The 21,896-nt window shown below is 39.3% G+C and overlaps 1 protein-coding gene across 1 annotated transcript in view; it reads left to right on the top strand.

Moving 5' to 3' along the window:
* adgrb3 (adhesion G protein-coupled receptor B3) overlaps window positions 1–21,896 on the top strand; it is a gene marked incomplete at its 5' end in the record, with an annotated part of 138,355 nt that overhangs the window by 48,563 nt on the left and 67,896 nt on the right. Inside the window, 7 exons of the mRNA XM_083694905.1 lie at window positions 9,326–9,436; window positions 12,461–12,622; window positions 15,088–15,252; window positions 16,462–16,626; window positions 18,097–18,261; window positions 19,568–19,669; window positions 21,496–21,602. Of these exons, the coding sequence (XP_083551031.1) occupies window positions 9,326–9,436; window positions 12,461–12,622; window positions 15,088–15,252; window positions 16,462–16,626; window positions 18,097–18,261; window positions 19,568–19,669; window positions 21,496–21,602 (977 nt within the window). The remainder of the gene's footprint in view (window positions 1–9,325; window positions 9,437–12,460; window positions 12,623–15,087; window positions 15,253–16,461; window positions 16,627–18,096; window positions 18,262–19,567; window positions 19,670–21,495; window positions 21,603–21,896) is intronic.

The following is a 21,896-nucleotide window of genomic DNA, read 5'->3' as shown; positions in this document are numbered from 1 at the left end:
TTTATATTTATTTAATTAAACAACAGCTATAGACCTATAGGGGCGCATTGGTTTGACCCAATTTAAATCGCGAGAGAACGATAATAGTAACATTATAAGTAGCATAAATATTATGGAAGCTTTGCCTATACCTATGTTTTCAAATAGCCTACTGTACAGCGATAAGTGTTAGATCGATCCAACGCATGAATCGCGAGAGAACGGTAACAGTTAGCCTAATTGTAGAAATGTGCATACATATCATATGAAGCCTTGCGAAGTAATCCACAATTTAATGGTCCACATATCCTCAATTTTGCCAATGGCCTCAAGGAAGGATTTAAATAGTTTCCATCAGCCATCGATTGACAAGATTATTAGATCAGTCGATGTACAGTCATAAAAAAATCTCTCAGGTGTAAACCTGATTATGAATCTAATAATAGCCTATCACTTTCTGTTCTGAAGCTGTCCTATTCATCTCGTTAGAAATATTTAATTTTCTATTAAAGTTGGACAACATGGTTCATCATCACAAATTGTAATTTTATGTAAATTGTAATGTAATTTTAGAACATCATGACATTACAATCATTCCTTCATCATCGCAGAGTTTTTATTGGCTACATTACCATCTTGCATGATCTTGCAGCAGCAAGTTAGAACTATTGTTGAGAACACACAAATTAATTAGGCTACGTGTAGTGGCCAACCGCACAGATATTCTAATATAATACTAGTTGCACTGTTCCACGCTGTTCACACTCTCTGTGCGTGCCCTGACTGGCTGCCCTGGCTGGCGTAGAAGCTACCATATATACCATAAGTCATTGCTTTAAAGGACGATCTGGGCTATGTATCGTCCGATCTGATACAAAAAATGACCAAGGCATGAATTTGTATATTTGAAAGTAATTGTAGAACATGAAAGTCGACCTGATTTGGCCGGGAACAATACCGACTCTTACTGAATTGTCTTTTTGGGCCAAACTACTAGTGAGAACTTCAACAGGAACCACGAGTGGCCACTTGGTTTTGCGATGTGTCGGCCAGACGGCCAATTGATCCCCTGCTCCAGGGGGGTGAAATTTGCTGTGTCATACCTGGCAATCTGAATTTTTCAGGTAAGTCGACACTAATGAATATGCAAAACAGTGGACGGCATCGACCCCCCCATCCGTGGTACCAGTAGCAGTAGCCTATACATGTAAGCAACATAGCTGCTCCAACAGCGTTGATGTGGACACAAATTAATAAATCTTCCATCCCTGTGTTATTCTGCCTGGTTCGAATATCAGTTTACAAATAGACCGCGTATCGCCAAGTAACTAGAATACTGATAATGCAATCGAAACTCACATCGGAAGCGTAAAAAAAAACATTGCGGCAAACAAGACAGAATAGCAAGGCGAGAAGGTTTGTTTATGCAGTCCCGGCCTGGAAGTGTCTCACTAATAGGCTAGGAGGACATAGGGAGATAAGGGCATGGATACCCTTCTCCCAACTTTGGCCAAGCCCCACACCAAAATGCTGTTTGTCATAAACATAGGCCTACTGTAACGCTCACACAATACTCCGACCCAGCCTGTATTAATTCTCAGAAATTCGAGCTGACCCAAACATAATTTGTTGTTGAAGTATTGGAGCAGAAGGACCAGGAGGAGGATAAGCGTGGATGAACAAACACTGATGCCATTGCGTAAAGGCGCATATAGCCTGAGGGGGTAGGAGTCCTCAATATTATCAACAAATCACTTGTATCTGATATGTATTTACGTGTCTATTTTCCATGTCATTATTGCTTCACATTATTTTGTGCTTGTTTACACTTGTTATCAAGCGTTATTTGCGCTTCTATTTGTGCCCTAGTCATCTGAACTTGCAGATTGAGTTAGAAAACGTTTGGATTTAGGACTTTTAACGTTTGGACTTTACTGCGACAAACATGTGACAAATTCCCACCGTGTATTGTCTCTCTTACAACATTGTAACATTTTCGCTTGGTCAAAGAATAGGGCAATGCTACATCGCTGTTTCCTAATCAATAGATTTCCTGTTACCCTATTGAAAATGCATATTGACAACGTAAACATATCATCATTTGGTTGTCTTCATAGGAATTTACTGTGCTGTAAAACAAAAATGTCACAAATGAAGCAGGCTATAATATAACAAAGGCTTGTTGGCTTTACAGGCTAGCAAGACACTACACATTATTTGAGGGGGTGTTATGCCTACCTGTTTCCAAAAAGGGTTGGACGGGGTGGTCAGAGAACTCACCTCGATGACGTCAGGAAGTAATCACGTCATCAAAGGACATATCTCAGATTATAAGGATTTTGACTTGGGTTCTAAATCTACATTTGCTTTTAAACAAAATGGCTTATTGTGGACCAAAATGGTTGTATATTGGTATACTTATACTTAGAACATGAATTTTCATCTTAAAATGTTCGATTCTGACTGGAGGGGGTCTTTAAGGTCATTACTTGGCATGCCAAGCAAAATGACTTGGAAACGGACAAGAGATGCTTTTTGAATTTTGGATGCAGTTGCAAAGGTGCTAAAAAATGTGCCATGTTTCTCACTCGACAGATGCATTGCTTGGCATGGTGGCTCTAAGCTTGGCAGTGACTGTGACTCCCAAACCATCTTCTGGGGTTGTGCATCCCTGCCCTTATGCCAAGAATTTTTCAACTTCCCATAGCATTATTGCAAAGCCCTATTGATATGGGGCTCAATCGAATTTCCTTTTTTGTGTAACATTCATTGGTACAGGTCCAAGTGGTGTACTTCAGCGTCATCAACATCAATCAATTTGCTTATTTTTATATAATTAGTTGGACTTTGAATTTAGCCATAGCTTTAGCACACCGTGTTTGACACTGTGAATCTATTATTGAACACTTACAGGACTTTGATTCAGAGTGACTGTCATAAAGAAACACTGTGTACACTAGCATGCATGGAGCTTGTACTGCAATACAGTAGTATGGTTGGAGCTCTGCAGCAATTATCAGTGACCAATTCTATTGGTCTATTATTTCCACGTCTCTAACCTGGATTGAACAGTGTTGTTACATAACTACATATAGCCACAGACGTTTAACTAGATACACCGGCTGTTTAACCACCATGTCACTTTGGCATTGTGCTGCTTTTATGTATTCATCATTGTGTGGGAGAGAGCACTCTGTATACTTACTAACATGCTGTACACTCTTCATGCTAGGATAAGGATATACAGTACTGTACACACTGAATATTTAGTATTTGCTGTAGCCTATACATGTAAGCAAACTCCTCCAGTGGAACAAAGTTCATAAGTAAACCACATCCATTATTTGTTCTGTGGACACACTACCATTCCACCATACCCGTTTTGGTTCAGTAGTGTCTCCTGTTGAAGAGGCTGTTGATTTTGCCAATTACGTGCTGCAATCTTGGCATGGCCTCAATTTTAAACTTGATTTTAAAACCAGCGGGGCATCCATTTCCTTATAGCACACAGCTGAGGTAAAAGAGATTATATGTTTCTCCATTATCATGCACAGGGTACATCTTTGTGGAATCATGAAATAGCTGATAAGAAAATGAATTTGCTTCCTCTTTTATGTGAACACAAATGAAATCCAAACTTGCAAGGGTGTGTGCACACAATTGTTTATTCCCAGTGTAATCCTCTATGGCACATTTGGTACCTGAGGCTGAATTATCTTGAATGATTTATCCCATGAAAAATGTAGGCTGACCCCTCAAAACATACACAGTATGTGCCTGAGAAGTCATTGGTGCCAAAATCATTGTGCTTTACTACTTAATGCATATGACTTGCACTACAGTGTGAAAACAGATTGCAGAATTTCTACAAACCGGTTCTCTGAGGTATACGGCAAAGAGAAGGGGAATGATCTGCTCTGAGTGCCCAGCAACAGGGCTTCTCTATGCCGTGTTTATATAATGTGAGAGCTCCATCTAGGTTATTCTAAGTGGTACTGCTCAGTACTGTACCTCTCAGCTTAAACATACAATACTCAGCTCATGGACATAGACATTTTGCAATGTTTTTTTCCTCCAGAAATTGACGATTATTTCAGTTTGTTTGTGTTATCATGGTGTTATTTTAGTCATATCCTCTGGTTTACGGGAGCTGTTTGACTGGATGCGGTTGTACACTGTTCTAATTCGCCTTCCATTTGAGCATTAGGAAAGTCAACAGGAGGCAAACAGATGGCGATAGGAATATGATGGATAATTGTATGTCTCAGGGGACAATTGGTCATTTGTATCTGTTTCGGTGCAACCCCCTCATTTTCTTAATGAATTCCTAATTGAGTTTTTTAGATAGGCTCAAGCATATGGTACTGTTGATGGTAAAGGCTTATGTTATGGCTATGTATACAAATGAGTGCCCTTGGATCACTGTGGAATAGATTAATATGCTGGATATCTACAGTAGCTTCTGTGTAGAGTATACATATTTAGAATTGCACTGCAGATGCATTTGGGGAGACATACAGGTGTGATTTTATCTGCAGAGAAAACATATTCTCAAGTCAACTGACCATAGCCAATGATCCTGGGATCAAATCATTTAAAGTGTATGTCAGTGGACCGTGAAACAGGATATTTCTCATTTGTCAGACAACTCCACCGGTCACAGCCATTACAATGTTGTACCACTGTGGTGAAGATCAAGTGATGATGAGGATGAGGATAATGATGATGAGGATGAGGATGAGAATAATGATGATGATGATGATGATGGTGAAAATAATCTTCAGACAGTGTAGATGACTTGATAACAGATTTATGAAATTACTCTTGGAAATGCAGTATTCAAATACTGCTATATCGTTTTGATTACCCAAATTATTTCAGACTCTACATACAGGCTTTTGCTACCTCTCAATAAAATTACACATGGAGCGCGTCCACACAGTTGAGCTGGACCAACAAATGAAATGTCTTCAATGGGGGCCTCTGGGGCTAAGGCGATCATCGGCAGAGCTTAAGCTCATCTTTAAAACAGCCTGCATGCAGTGGATCAAAGCCTAAAGTGATGACAACGGTTATGGACCCAGGAGACTCATTTTTTTCACTTACCCTGATCCTATGACAGCCATCTTGGTATTTGGGTGTTAAGTGATTAATGTTATGAGAGTAGCATGTAAAAAGTAAATTCATCAGTGATTATACAAACAGTAGATATATTGGACCCTATTTCAATGTGCATGAAGACAGTTGTGCACTGTCCTGAGTGGCCAAACATTTCCATGTTCCATAGTTTATTTGTCATACTGTATGCCACCATGAAAAGTCACACTCACATACAGTACCATATGCCTAAATATGTCTTGGGTTGCAAAATGACTAACACTGATGATAATGGTTGTGCCTTTGCTATCTGGCTCTTTTGTTTTACCTCCGCACTTCAATTGCATACTGCTGGCAGTCCAACTGAATTGGAAGCAATAGCCAACAGCTAGAGATGGGGGGCGGACAGCTTGGGTTAGTGAAAGAGCTCTCCTCCTACCTTTAGCTTCTGCCCAACAGAATCTAAGCTGAGAGTCCATTTAAAAATTAAAAAAAACGAAACAGTGAGACTGAGCCTGGAACGGGATGCAGTCGTAAGTGATCTAAACAGGAGAAAAGATGATGTGCTCCAAAATGAATGCAGTGCCATAAACCTCTCTTACATTCTATGCACCAGTCCTTTTAATTTTGCCTTTTAGGTGATCATGAAGATTACAGAAAAAAAAGGTTTTGTCTTGTTGCTTGTTTTCCAAGGGGCTATGGAGAATCTCCTACGTATTACTGAACCTGTCATGATGGTCATAATCCATAGGCTATTAAACAATGGGAGACTTGATGGGTATAAGTGGTGACAGGAATGACCTACAAATTAGGCAGGTTTCCACTAAACCTTCCCTGTCCCTGTAGAAATAAAAATACGGCAAAAACCGCCAAACACTATTGGAGAGATTTGTGACAAAGAATCTAAATTGCTTCCTTACTTCTCTGTAGTGATGTATGAGGTCTACATCTGAGTGGTTGTGTTGATGAATCTTTGTCCTCCTAAATAGCACTAAAAGGTATAATCTACAGGTATAATCCACTATAATCTACAGTTGACTGTGTCCGCGAAACCAGCCCATCATCACTTTTAGGCTTATATTATTAGTGTTTATCAGCAATAATGGGTCTCTATGATATCCTCAGACTTTAGTGTTTCATTTCTAATTGGATAACTAATGTCTATCTACAGTCAAAAGATTATTTTCCATAAAAAAGTGTTTACATTGAAAACCAAATGGACAGATCAATTTGGTGTCAATTGATAACAGTGCTGTAGTTAACAATGTAATTAATGTTGTGGTGGGCAAATGACAGGTCATCATCTCACAAACATGTTCCTCAAAGCGAAAATGAGCAGTAAGGCCCACAATGTCAGATAAATCATATTAAAAAATCATAGTCAAAGCTTTGACCTTGTGTTCTGTGTTAGACAAAAAAGTGATCCCCTCTAGCCAAAGAAATAGTAATGATGATGGTAGAGTTGTCCTTGGATACCACGTAAGCAAGTCATCTCCTTGTCTTTGGCTAATTTATTTAAGCCTCCATGCCTACATTATAAAATATTGTTGTGAGAGCACATAAAAAATGTTTCTTGTCAGCAGTTTCTCATCCCATCCTCACCTCTAATCTTAATGGGCACAGTAACAACTGTAATGTTGTACTGTACCAACTTTTGGACTATAAAGCAAGCTTTGTCATCGGCATATGTCATTGAGTTATCCTTCAGTCGCTTTCTGGATTTGCATCCAAAATCTGGTAATGGGTCACATATTGTACAGTAGTCTACATTGCAGAAGTCAGATGGAATGGAAATGGACTCTTCTAGTGACACTTTCTGTCATGTTTTGTGGAAGCTTGACATTCATGCCCAAGTTAGGATATTCACTTTGGTTGACAAAAGGATTTTGACAGCAAGGCTTGAGAAAAATAATGTTGACACATGGATAGTGAATTGACTTAGACTTCCTATTTGGAGCCTATTTTCAACAATGCTAATGCTAAGCTATGGGTAAGCACACTAAGATAAATGTGTGGTGAATGACTCAGGGTCCATAGATTACTACATCGCTAGTTCATCTATAAAACATGGTCAATTTGTCAATTGAGTGAACCAACCCTTTCACTGAATGATTATGTAGGTTTGCCGGCCTCAACCTTGACAGCCATGCTGCACTCACTCTTCCATTATACTGCATTGTGCTTATACACACAACATTTCTATGGTACCCAGATTTTGCATTTTACTCTGCTATGCTCATCCCTACCTGGACTCTTTCAAAAAATTCAATACTGTATATATCTCCGAGCACATATCATCATCCGTAGACTAGTGCAAAAGACATTTCTGCCCTTTACTTTTCAAGACAGAGTCATTGTCTAAGGCACAGTGAAGACAATCTATTTCCATCAACTGCAGTAACAGGAACAATGCTCTGATATGTGTCTGGTCACACTTTAATATAGATAGTGACTCCATCATCCATCATGAAAGGTTGCTCAGGCATTTGTCCGGTTGGACCATCTGTGTTCCAGAGCTGTGAGGTTCAGTCTATAATACTCGTGCCATTGAAGTGACTCTTGCTTTGACAAGGCATTTCTCTTTGTTGGTGCACTGCTCTTCTTGTATCACTCTTGATCAGCTCCTGAGAACAACCTAAAAAGTTTAACATTTAAAGAGATAATCAAAAGTGTGTCTTGATATACTGTACATGATTCACAAGCAGTCAACGTAGTCAGGTCATTAACGCCCAATGAAAGTAGGCTGAAATGACACTTGTTTAACCTATTTTTTCTCCAATGTTGTGGAAACTACCATTGCACAGACAGCACCAGCATTGGAAGACATTTTCTTTTTTTCTTTTTTTTAAGTATCTGTACCTCAAACAGTACACTTCATATTACCATTACATTTGACATGTGTAGTGGGAATATTCAAAATTCGATAACACAGATATAGATTTTCATGAATAGGTTATTGAGTCAACATTCTTAACAGGAAATCATGTTACTGTGTATGATAAGTGGTGTTATTGGCAACTCTCAAGTTGAATGTTCATGTTTATTGTCATGATAATTGATGCAACATACATTACAGAAAATCACTATCAACAAATAATTTGTCATACTTTATTTACCAAATGTATTGAAATGTATGCTAAGACACCAGCCCTGTGAAATCTAGAAAACCTATTTTGCCTTCAGAATGGTATCATAGTCCATATAACTGCAGAACATACATTTCATACATGGCATGTCCAATTATGTAGCTTTTCAGATTTTACTCATCATGAGACTAACTCTAGTCACCTCATCAAAACAGATATGAACTAGATTAAATTGATTTGGAAATATCTTAAATGGCTTTCTAAGACAGAGCTTAATTTCCAATTAGCATCACACGCATGGCTATGTTGTACATACTAGTGCACCTTTCTCCTCATTGGTTATGCAAACCAAACACATCACATCATATCCTACTGGGAGGAACAAGACCACAATGATGTGATCTGCAGATTCTCACTTGTCAAGCAATTTTTTATGATTTACAGTACTAACACCTGCCACATAAGGTATCTGTTGTGTAACATATATCTAAGACATTACACACATCCCAGGCTTTGCATGCTAGTTAAGAGACAGCATTTTAATGTAAGACTACATTGTTGTACAAAAATATATCATCCAGTCTCTTTGTTGTATGATTGGGCAACAAAGATGACCATTAATACATGCACAGCTCAGAATACATTTGTGAATTAATAGATCTTATGATCATATTGTTATGAAATTAAAAGGGCACATGATTTCCTATCTACTGGGTGAATTAATTACATAAATATGCCTAGATCTGTTGAAGAAACTGTGGATCAATAGCATGTTATGTCCATGACCCCCTCCTCTGTGGCTTTCTGATGGCTTACACATTTTTACTTTCATTTTGTTTTTGTTTTTCCTGGGGGTGGTTGGGCGGGAGGGAGGGAGTGGTACTGATGGAGTATTAGTGTCTATAAACAGATGTGAGTTTATTTGCATGTATGCTATGTGTCTAAGATGTGCTTTCAAACTCAATTAATACTCCCAACTCATAAATCCGTTGCATTGTTCTTAAAGTAATTGACAAGTTAAATATATCCTTGTGTGATCTTTGTTTCTAGCCATGTATTGCAGTTGCTACGCACATCTTGAAAAACAGTATGTAATAAGCTTTTTCTTCTCTCAGAGGATCCTGTCAAAGCATAGCTTTCATGAACCTCTATTCTGTCCCTAGAATATGGAATGATCGGAGAGCATACTGTAAAAAGTCAGCGGCCGAGATCAGTTCATGAAACAAAGGCCCTACAGGAGCAAGCTGAATCTGCTAAATTTATGGCACAAACTGGTAATACAATAGTTATGTTTCTTTCCTTTACTTTGTTAACTAAACTTAATTTCATCTAAGTCACTTGCATGATCTCTCTTGTACTGCACCTTTTAAGTGACAATGTTTTGCATTATTTTTTCCTCCTCCCTCTCTATTGTTGCATTTAAACTCGAAAGATAAATTTTCCATTTCCCTTTGAGTATTTACTTTGAATAAGGAGTATAATTGGGTTCTTTGGGTTTCTGTTTGTTTTATTGTCACAGTGAGTTGGCACGTGCATTATTTATTTCTTGAACATTAAAGGGTAGGTAAAACTAGGCCTTGATGCAGTTAAATATTTATTTTTGAAGGCGTCTTTAATCAAATTTGAAAATGTCTTACACAGACTATTGATCATTAGTTATATACTTTAGGTCTACTTAGAAATAAGATAAACCAAAATGTACAAATATTGGCTTAAACCAATACTAAAATCATAGAGACTTTTAGAGGATTATATTGTATTCATCCAACATTGCAGGACGAATATCAATAGAAATGTATATTTTACCTGAATATATACAGTAATCAATTGATCTGTGCAGGATATGATTGTATATTATTATGAAAGATAAATCATTTTTGTAAAATCTAGTTCTGCAATACTAGTTGCAAAATTCTAGATTTAGATAAAAATCAAATTTTCCTTAGCTTTCATTTCCCCCTCCTAAGTTTAGTTTATTTTCCTTTACCCATATAGGTAGATGTACAGACCTTTGGGGAGGGTTGGTTAAAGATTAGTTGCCATACAAAAAAATGGGTTTTAACAGTTGGTTGTTTATTTCTTGTCTTTTTCTCATTTGTTTGTTTTAAATCTGTGACATCGGTCAAAACACTGGCTCATTATCATTTTAATTTGCGACTCACTTTGTTTACTAAACCTTAACAACATTTTACCATTTCAACAAGCTGTGAGTCTGTTATTTACCTATTATAGATCTCATCACTGTGCTTTTCAGTTTTTCCATTCTTAAATTGTCTAATTTACTCTCCCTGTACTGCTTCATTTAACCAATTGATCCACCTTTCAGTCTATTTATGACCAGCCCAATTATGTTTGGGGTTTAGATCCCAATTTGGTTCAATCTATCTGTCCTTGATACAGAAAAGCAGCTTACAAACACAATGCACCTGGAGATCTTCATAAGATTTCAAATACATATGAATGTATTCAGAGCTGACTCAAAATTACTCAAACTCTAAATGCTAAGCATGCCTACAATGCAAACAAAGCCACTCATTATAATTGAATAACACACCTTTGGAATTTGTAATAAAATTAAAAATGTTTCATGACTATTTTGGTCAGATAAGTTAATTATGCACCAAATGGTCATCATATGGTTTTCCTCTTGTATTTTTGATCCACCCGACAGAAGCTCAATGCTTCTCAATGCTTCAGCATTTCGTGGCGTTTGGATATGTGACATGATAATGTTTGCATTTAAAGATACCCTGATACTTGGTTAAAGTTTGATGATATTTAGTGGGTTGTCAAATTGACCTACAAATACATAGCAAACACACAGCAAAATAGCATGTTATGCATTTGCTGTCAATGTGGCAATGCTATTTGATATTAGGAATTACAACCTACAAGCACTCACATGTACAAATTGACTCTATATGTGACACAAAAGGTGTACAGTATGGAAAGTTCTTAGAATACAATTGGCATACATACTGCATACTTGGCATATATGGTGACAATGGTGTACTGGATCCAGTGTACAAAAATCATCAAGCCTCTGGTCCAATGCAATCTCATGTGCAGTATCATCAATCATCGGGTTGATCAGAGTGCAACATAGGATGTTTAGATTCAATCACAATCACTCATCATTTGTAATTATGATCAATAAATGAGTACTTGGTGAAGACTATGTAAAAACAATTACTGGATGCAGTGTATCACTGATTCACTCTACTCTAGAGCTTCCAATGCAAATAAGTGGTTTATCAAATATATTTCTGTTATGAAAATAACACATTCGATTTAATCTACAAGAACATCTTTTTGAGGTACACAAGAGTTTTTAGAACTTACGATAATCTAAATTCAGCTGTTTGGGAAGTTCTTTATGAACTGACACAAACCGACATTGTGAATGTTACTTCCATGCAAATTGCTGCGATCTGCTGAACATACTGAAGGACATTCTTCCTTCTAATTTCCCTTGTGCCCTTGGTAGTAACAGTAGTTTAAAAACTGTTTTGGAAATTCAATCAATCATTCACTAATATGCATTAGACCTTCCACAGTTGTCAAGGAAACGGTTCTCTAGACTACACAGTAGAGTTTGGTCACTGCACTGCTGTGGGATCCATACCCTAGATTTCTTTGTAAACTAACACTCATTGAAATTTCCCTTTTCTCTCACTATTAGATTCCCTCCTTGCATGCAACCATGTTCTTTTATGTTTTCTATCTCAGTAGTATTGTCATTTTGGCTTTTTACATTTTATTTGGTTTTATTAATCTATATGCATGAGTCATTTTGAAAGATGAAGACTGAGTTGAAATGAAGCAGTAATATGTAGCACCTTATTCAGGTTTTAAAAAGTCCCTTTTGTAAGAAGTTACACCTTGGCCAATTATTTAGAGCTTTGCTGTGATCTTTGAATAAATACATCTCAGATTCATAATTCCTACAGTAGATGCATTTAGCATGAAACCAAATGATTGACCAATTAACAAGTCTCTCTAATTAAAGTCCTCTAATCATAATGCAACAGCATAAAGTAAAGATTGGGCCAGTGACCTCCAGGGTTGTGGTCTGCTCTCTCTCTTAACCATTTATCAAAGATCACATAAAGGTAAATACGGCACTGTGTCTGATAACCAAGTTAGGGTCCTCCCCAAAAAGCTACAGATCCCCTTTAATGTGTTTTTTGATGTAACCATCCCCTTACTCCACCCTGCCCTGCCCCACTAGCCCGGCCCCTGGGCAGTCATGTGACCATGTTCCTGCGTTTAACTGGTGTCACCCTTCTCCCACACAGGTGACTCTGGTGCAGAGGAGTGGTCCCAGTGGAGCTCATGCTCAGTAACATGTGGTCAAGGGTCGCAGGTGCGAACAAGAACATGTGTCACACCATACGGAACACACTGCATCGGCCCTTTAAGAGAATCAAGGGTTTGCAATAACACTTCCCCCTGTCCAGGTAGTGTTAGCCACAGATTCTTGAATGTTAACGTCTTTCTCTTTTACCTTGCGCCAGGAAATGTTTTGTGCTTGCATTGAATTACCTTATTAATGTTTTAAAGTACTATTACTATACTATTGCACTTGTTTGGGTGTTTAAAATTATTATTATTATTATTATTATTATTATTATTATTATTATTATTATTATTATTATTATTATTATTATTATTATGACTGTGTAATGTTTTCCCCTTTATTTCTTTGTTTGCATGCAACTATGTTGTTTTCCATGATTGTTACATTTGCTTTCTGTTATCCATCCCTTCCCACATAATGATGTCATTTCATCAGAGTTTCTTAAATGGTGTACAGTGATGTGATTTTGCATGGGGCATGAGGGAATAGTAGATACTGATGTGTCACCAGGCTTCATCTTTTCTCAAAGGTCAAGGTCAGTTGTAGATTTTGTAATGTTTTACACAATATAGGCTGGCATATTAGAAAAAGTAATTTGTAGTTACAGAAAATTCATCATACAGTACCTAGTCAGGTACCGAGGTTCCTCAATTGCAGCTCTTACAGGTGAATTCATAGTGAATGTCAAGACATCTTGGTTTATTGTTTTATAGGTAAGGTGAGATTCAGACTTGAACAACTGTCAAGACACAACATTTCTCAAAACAAGACAACCATTAGCCACTGTTGGGGCTTTGTGTACTATAACTGTTGCTCTAATACATTTCTTGCATTGAGGAATAATGAGTCATCTTATATGTATACAAATGAACCTATATAGAACATAAGAACAGCAAAAGATATAGTATTGTTACTTTCTCATCCATTGGTATGCAATGCAGTGTATTTGAGGAGCAATATTCTACTCTGTGTTGGAAAGTACCTCTAAGGTTACATCAAATCATACACTCACACAGATCACCCCCATCGGCTAATCAAAATTCTTGTGAACGGCGCTCTCTGACATTTGGTCAGACATACCAGAATGTGGCATGAGGGTGAGGTTGGCAGTTTTCACAAGGGTCAGCGTTTTACTTGGTCCCTAAAAGACATTTAGGCACTATTTAAAAAATAGAATGTAAAAATAGAAAAGTTGATCTCAGATTCCTTTTTGTTGCCTTTTACAACCAAATTAGCACTGGGAGCAAGCTGTACTGGGTATATGTGAAACCTGGCCCATTCAGAAGCGCAGCCTCAAGCAACCGAGCTACAGTACATGGCCATATACTCCAGGTGTCTTCATGAATGCAAATGAAGAATAATGAAGAATAAAAAAGCAGAAGTTATAGGGCTGCCCAAATAAATCCATTATTTTCCCCTCGGTGCATCTTAGGCAGCAGCCTAATGGAGTGAGCATTATTTTTTTCTGAGGTAATGTGGCGTTTGTTTCAGGGAGTAATTCAGGGGAGCAATGTAGTGAAATTGACAGGAGAAATATTGAACTATGTGTGTATATGTCAAATAGTTTCAAGGGCAAAAATAGAAGATGGAGATTGGAATTGCAGTGGAACAGATGCCCTTAAATGAATTCTCACTAGTATTCTCTTAATGACACAAGATACAAATATTGAAATGCTATGTGATTTTGTCACTCAATTTTGATACAGTATGATAGATCACTGTTCGTGGAAAATGCTAAAAACAAAAGCCTTATATAATTCTAGCTATTTTAAGTTGTGGATTGTTTATAGCACAGCAGAGAAAGCTTGTTCATTGTTCCAACACTAATTTGAATTATGCTGTACAGAACGTCTTTTAATAAGGCAGGCCCAAGCTTGTAGCTGAAATGTACTCAGATTGTATCTGAGGAACTGCAGCCAGATAAAAAGCTCTTGGTTATAGACTGACTCTGTGAACCCACTATGTGATTCTGATCCTGGACAGAAGAGATATGATTCCCATCCTGCCTCTCTCAGAGGTGAAATGGGAATTTGCTTTAAATTAACAATGTTTGACAGGGACTTGCCTTCTCATAAAGCAATTAGAGTATTGAAAGAGGGATATGCCACTTGAAGGGACAACCCAGCACTCTTGACACATTAGTGACCAGATTAAGTTTTATCGTGAGTGAAAGAAAATCTGGGACAGTTTACCCAGAGAGCAAGTTTACCCAGAGAGCAAATTTCACAAGACAGCGCCAAGCAGCCTACCCTGCAGGGAAAACAATATTATCTTTCTGCCATTTTTTAGTTTTGTGTTGTTCTTCACAAGCCTTAGTAGGTGAGTGAGTTTATGGACCAAAAATACTTTATGGCATTTCACAATTTCACAGCCTCTAGGTACAATTGAGGGAAACCCCATGGTTCTGGTAGCCCATGATATGCACTGTGCATTCCAGCAAGTCCTGGTTGCTAATGTATGTTCATCTGTTCTGCTGAAGACTATTGTGCTCGTGTCTGTGACTGTCATGTCATGTAGCAGACCCAGTGACAGTGATGAGACCTGACTCCTGTCCTCTGCCCACAGTGCATGGTGTCTGGGAGGAGTGGTCACCCTGGAGTCTGTGCTCATTCACATGTGGCCGAGGCCACCGCACCAGGACCAGGATGTGTGCTCCGCCCCAACATGGCGGCAGGGCCTGTGATGGACCTGAGTCTCAGAGCAAACTCTGCAACATTGCCCTCTGCCCAGGTCGGTCTGTGTTTGTTGTATGTTTTTCAGTGTTTGGCAACATGTTTAAAACCCACAGTAGGTTGCTCGTTTTTCTTATCTACTTTGTTTGGTGTAGAGATTTTAATTGAGCTCTTATCCAGATATTGCCTAGCCTTGTTCCTCTTAGAATGATTGATTTACGAATAAAGGACCAAATTACACAAGTGATTTTACATTGAGTACTGGGAAACCCCTCTGTTGAGTTGTCTTAAAAGGTAAAATCCATTCAAGAAATAATCAAAGACCATCTCGCTATAGACAGGAGGCTCTTGGGAAGTAGCAACAGCTGCCTTTTGGTGCAACATTATAGGATCAATTACAGAGCATTTCAGTAGGGAGAGGGAACACCGGATGCCTGCAGACCTCATAACATATTTAAAGCAGCATGTGCCACTCACAATATAATATGGTTTGAGAACCCCTGTCATAGAGTCAACACTGTAATGCTGAAGTGAAAATCACTTAGCCCCGAATGGTAAGCAGATTAGTGTTGATGAGTTTTTCCACACTGCGAATGTTTGGCATTGCTATAACTGACAGACTGTGCTCCATCCAGTCCCAGATGCTTTGTTTAGCCGGCCTGTTTTAAAAACCTAGACCCATTCAGGGAGAAGGTAATTAACAGTTATGTTCAATAGCAAATGTTATTTTTTGTTGGTGTTGGATAGAGATGGTCTATGTTGCAGTAGTGTATGTCTCTGCTAAGCCTAGTCTGATGAGAAGTAGTGTGTGATGACATGTCATTTGCCCTTATTAACCCCTCCTCCTTCCCTTGTTTGTCTCACAAATTCCCACTTATTCTGCTGAATGGAGCCACACAGGGCTTTACAGTGTACCTGTCTGAGTTCAGTGTGAATGCAGACACTTTGTGTTTTGCAGCAGAACTTTCCCATTGAACTTGTTTGTAGAGGCTATTTACGGAGTGTTTTCCACCTGCACAAATGCAGGTTGTGAACACGTCCCTTGCTGCTGTGTTTTTCTTCTTCCATCAGCCATTTTAAGGTACTTACATTTGCGAGAACTAGCTCCAAAAGCAATGATATACTGTAGAAATAGTCTAGCAGTGTGATCCATCTGGGTGTCTAAAGCTGAGAGGACAGCAATGTGAATATCTCCTCCCTCCTCTGACTGTCCTCTTTTCCTCCCCCACTTGGGACATGCTTGTTGGGTTCTGGTTGGGTGCCGCAGTGGACGGCCAGTGGCAGGAGTGGAGCCCTTGGAGTGATTGCTCAGTGACCTGTGCCAACGGAACTCAGCAGAGGACCAGGCAGTGCTCAGCGGCTGCCCATGGGGGCTCAGAGTGTCGCGGTCACTGGGCAGAAAGCAGAGAGTGCTACAATCCTGACTGTACAGGTAAGAGCCTGTAGGACCACTCTCCCTCCTCATAAAGCACCTTCAGAATTACCGTAAAAAGCTCTAGGAATGGAATTAAAATGCTGTGCAAACGGATTTGAAAGGTGCATTTTATAACAAAGGTTAGCTTGAAATTACACCAGCTGCTTGATTTCAAATGTCACATGCTTCACATTGGCACTGTGCTCTAAAAATACATATAAAGAGCATTATGACCAAGAGCTACGTTAAAGACTGTGTCCCACAAATTGGACTTATGAAATCTTGTTAGATATACTATATGTGAATGTTATTCATATAATTCAGTGTTTCCTGTCATAAACTGTTGTCTCAGTCATATAACAGACATTAGCTGTCAGCTTAGTGGACAGATGTTGAGTTGTCTGAATAAATGAAGTCAGGGCCCCAGCACTCTCAAATTCAGAAAATACAGTTTTCATACAGTCTGAGATTTACTGTACAGGTATCTCTGCATACTTGAGTAAAGACCATGACAGTGTCTGCTGCAATTTAAACAATGTATACATACGCCTCTGCCAGGTTTCCCTTGAAAAGGAGATTCATATCCAAATTGGATATAAAAAATGTAAAATATAAAAAAACTGTAACCTTGAACTGAGTATACTGTATGAATCTGGTTGAATCCTTTCTGTCCACTTGAGTCCTAGGACATGTGTGTGTGTGTGTGTGTGTGTGTGTGTGTGTGTGTGTGTGTGTGTGTGTGTGTGTGTGTGTGTGTGTGTGTGTGTGTGTGTGTGTGTGTGTGTGTGTGTGTGTGTGTGCGTGCGTGCGTGCGTGTATGTGTGTGTGTGTGTGGAGGAGGGGTAGGTGCAGGTCAGATGGAGAGTAGAGTGTGTTCCCCCTTCCAGGGTTGTTTTACCTTGCAGACCAGGGTATGTGATTAACTATGTGGCTGAAGGGGAACATCTGTTTTTTTCTAATGCAAGATTTTACAGTGTTCATTAAAAGGCCATAAAGCATTCCGCTGCTTTTGGAAATCTTTATCATAAAATGTGTTTTAATATTGGCAAAGTGAGGCAAATTATTACCAGTCACAAAGCAACCCCTCAGTCATAAAAAAGTGACATATCCTTGATTATTTCTAGTATTAGAATAATGATTTTATTCATTGAATCAGGCTAAAATTCTGCTAAAAACCTGTTTTACAGTGTCTCTGGGTGCCATTAAACATCTCTACATGCCTACAATTCTATAGACACTTAATCGCCTACTGCAAATGAGCTGATATCACATCTTTTAGCCACACTTAATATAATTGTAGGATCCTTGGATATAGAACATAATGTTCAAGGTGCCATGGTGTTTTGGCGGTCAAACCACATTATTGAGACTGAGGCTGGTGGTGTGAAGCAAGGACCAGTAATGGTCATGTGTCAGATTTACTGACACATATAGGTTGTTGCTAAAGTAGAGACGGACTCTCTCTAACTATGATTGGTCTCTCCTCAGCCAATGGCCAGTGGAATCCCTGGGGCCCCTGGAGTGGCTGCTCCAAGTCATGTGATGGAGGCTGGCAGAGACGGGCCCGGGTGTGCCAGGGGGCGGCCGTCACCGGGCAACAGTGCGATGGCACAGGGGAGGAAGTCCGCAAGTGCAGTGACCAGCGTTGCCCAGGTAACCCCTGGGATAATTAAACTCTGAGAGTCAATTAACTAGAGTGGGCAACAGTGTGAACTGTGAATATAATTATCTATTTATGCGGGTGACATGCATTTCTGTGGAAGGATTATCATTTCATGAGGTATCAGCTCGCTGGAAAAACAGAGCTCAGAGGAAGCTTTAACCCTCCTGTTATATTGTGGGACAAATTGACCCATTTAAGAGTTTTACATCACTGAAATGATATTTAACTTCAGCATGAGCCTTCATCTTATCCTCTTGGTAGGGGTAATGAACTAAAAATGTAAATAATAATCAAATACAATTTTTTTTAAAAGGATACAAAGATGATGTTCTGCGTCAATTTGACCCAGTAGCTAAGGTTAATAGGGCTTGAATAAGGGTTGAGAGAGAGATTGCTCAGCCACAAAACCTCTCAGAAACTCCTCCCTTTCTAAGAATAAAGTGTTGTTTGAGGAAATCTACATTTGAATGTTTTGATTTGAAATAAACTGTTGTGTCAATTTGACCCAGAACATAATAGATGTTTTTATTTTATTTGTTTAAGTTTACATGAACAGTAACACAAACAAATATGTTTGAAAGGCTAGTTTGGTGAAAATATGGTTACAAATGGTGTGTTTTGTGATCATTTGTCATTTTGGGGGGATAGTAACAGGAGGGTTAAGTGCAGTAAGAGCCTCCTCTCCTCTGTTTAAAATGGATGATTCATATATTCACCTGAGTGATGGCATTGATTATTAACCTCCATGGAAGCACTTTCTATTGCAGGGATTAAGGAAAATATTTGACTTAAAATAAATATTTTTTAAATTAAATTAAATTAGTTCTTGTTTTTAAGAGGTGCATGGTGTCTCTCTGTGGAGTAGGGTGATAGATAAACAGACTATTTGTACTGAAGTGTACTAAAGCAAATGGAACAGTACAAAATGTGTAATTGCCTTAGAAGTACAAGAGGTTTGAATAGCATGCAATAAGTAAACAACATTATGTATACCCTCTTTTAAGGTTTACACACATCGATGCTAATATTCTGTTAAAATGAATTGCCTCTTGAGATTCTATAAATAGGCCCTATCAGTCTCCCCTACACCCGTTCCATTTTATGCCCCCTGTTCAATTCAGCACAATCACATGGAAATTGAAGCCTCATTTTTAAATTACAGCATGTCAACCTACTTTCATATTATTATAGAAAAAAATTGGTCTGTCCTGTTATGAACAACCTAAGAATTATTTCTCTTATACAATTCTGATTTACACACAACACTTTGTTGATGCTGTTTCTCTTCGCCTCCAGCACCGTATGAGATTTGCCCTGAGGACTACGCTGTGTCCATGGTGTGGAGGCGGACACCTTCAGGGGAACTTGCCTTCAACAGGTGCCCACCAAATGCAACAGGTAAGGACATGTTTAGAAATCATTCCCTGACTCAATGGACTGGTTGGACAATGGACAATGTCATGCTGACTTCTGCCCATGAACATCAAGCCAAGCACTAAGATCCTCTGTCCTTTTGTTGATAATGAATTTGAATTAATGTCCTGCGTCAATAACATTACACATGTCTATTGTAAGTAGAGTGGTGATGATGAATGAGTCCCTGTCACATCCGACTGAAATTGTCACTCCTGCGTTATGTGGTGTGTACTGTACCTACAGATTTATCTATTTCCATCATATTGACCGCAAAAGCATTTTCTATTGCAATTACAGGAGGCTGTTAAGGGATGGTAAAAAAAAAAAAATAATATACAAAGACAGCCAATGTTAGTTCCATGTACTGTACATTAGCTATGCGTACATTACATCCAACACAGCATGATTATATTTTAGACTACTGTTCTCTTGACGTCTTCTCCTCCTCCTCCTCCTCCTCTTCCTTCTTCTCTTCATGATGGCCCATACTGTACTGTACTTCACCCTTGTCATGGGGATGACGTCCTGCTATGATTTTTCATATCTGTATTGTGAACGATAGGGAGGGAGCAGTCACATTATTTTTGCCCTATAATCCCCCACAGTTCACACAGTTTGATTCCATTGCTATCAGACAGCACCTTAGTTGTGGACCTATGGCTTTTGTTGTCCTTGAGCCAGCGGTGGACCACTAGGCAGAGTGGAAATTGAAAAGTGACAGCGTGGTCTAAAGATAGGGGCGCGGGCTGCCTGGGCTGTAAAGAGGAGATGAAAGAGCCCAGGTGTAGTCATTGTTGAGGAGGCAGGATGCTCAGTAGGGTGTGGAGTGTGGGGTTGTCCTTCCCTGCTGCCCTCTGGGTAGTTTCATGTTGTTGCATGGGTGCGCCCAGTATGGGTCATGCTGCTGTGTGCACTGATGGCGTTGTCCCCAGGTAGGGTCTGTGGAGCAGCAGGGATATGTGGGAGGTGTGTTTTTTGATGTATACACGGTGTGTGCATGAGCTGAAAAACAGTTGCACTGAGTGCTGATGCTAGAGGATATGTTGTGTGCAGTGGGAGTCCTCCTAAGGATGTAAAGCATCTCTGCCGGAGCAGTGGGGTGATGTGTAAAGTGCACACCAGCAGATCGACAGCTTGGGAGGTGCGATGTGAGACCTCTAGTGTAGGGTCTGTGCTGCAGCGTGGTTGGATATTGTGTTGTGTTGCTATTTTAGGCTCATGATCACTGTGTTCATGTTATATCTGACAGGTATCCCGACTGCATAGGTTTTAACATTTGTGTACATGCCTTGTTGCATTGAATACAGATGAGAGCACAGATGTTTTGAGAGACACTGGTATCTATGTTGTGCATTACAATACCTTTAACACTACTGAGAAACTATTGCTACTACTAGACTATTTCACAAACACTGAAGAAGCATCCGGCTGGCAGAGAGCTCTCTCTATTCTCAGCTCTTCTCTCATTGAAGGGTGTGTGGGAGACTGGGGAGAATGACAAAGGAAGGATAAGTCTCTTATGAACCAGAATTAATCTCTCTATCTGTCCTCTCTTTCCCTCTCTTTCTTTTCTCCCTGCTATCTCTCTCCCTGCCACCCTACTCTCTCCTTCTCCCTTGTCTCTCTTTTTGTCGTGATCTCATTCTTTTTCTTGCTCTCTCTCTCTCTCTCTCTCTCTCTCTCTCTCTCTCTCTCTCTCTCTCTCTCTCTCTCTCTCTCTCTCCCATCTTTCTCTCTCTATCTATGACCCCCTTTCTCTCTATCCCTCCTAAAAATCCATCTGTCTCTCTCCCTCTCTCATTCCACAGGCACCACTAGTCGACGCTGCTCTCTGGATCATCGTGGTGTAGCCTTCTGGGAGAAGCCTAGCTATGCCCGATGCATAACAAATGAATACAGATACTTGCAGCAATCAGTAGGTGCAAAGTCAGCTTCCTTGTTCAGCCTCTGTTTGTGGCGCATCATAAATTACCTCCCCAATGTTCTCAACCATCCCCCACCCTCATAGCACAGTAGTCAAAGATTAACCGCTTTCAATAGAGAAGCAAATTAAAACACTAATTTCACCATTTTCCTCATGTAATGAATGGTCGATCCTTCGCCAACTGCTGAAACTCTTTGATTTAGAGCTTCTGGCAATTTCCCCCATAGTCACGTGTTTCCCATCCCTGGTCTATTTTCCCTGCACTGGAATTGATATGATTTTGTA

Source organism: Argentina silus (assembly GCF_951799395.1).
Source record: "Argentina silus genome assembly, chromosome: X".
NCBI lineage: Eukaryota > Metazoa > Chordata > Actinopteri > Argentiniformes > Argentinidae > Argentina > Argentina silus.
The sequence above is the reverse complement of the archived record's forward strand: the minus strand, read 5'-3'. Positions and strand labels throughout refer to the sequence as shown.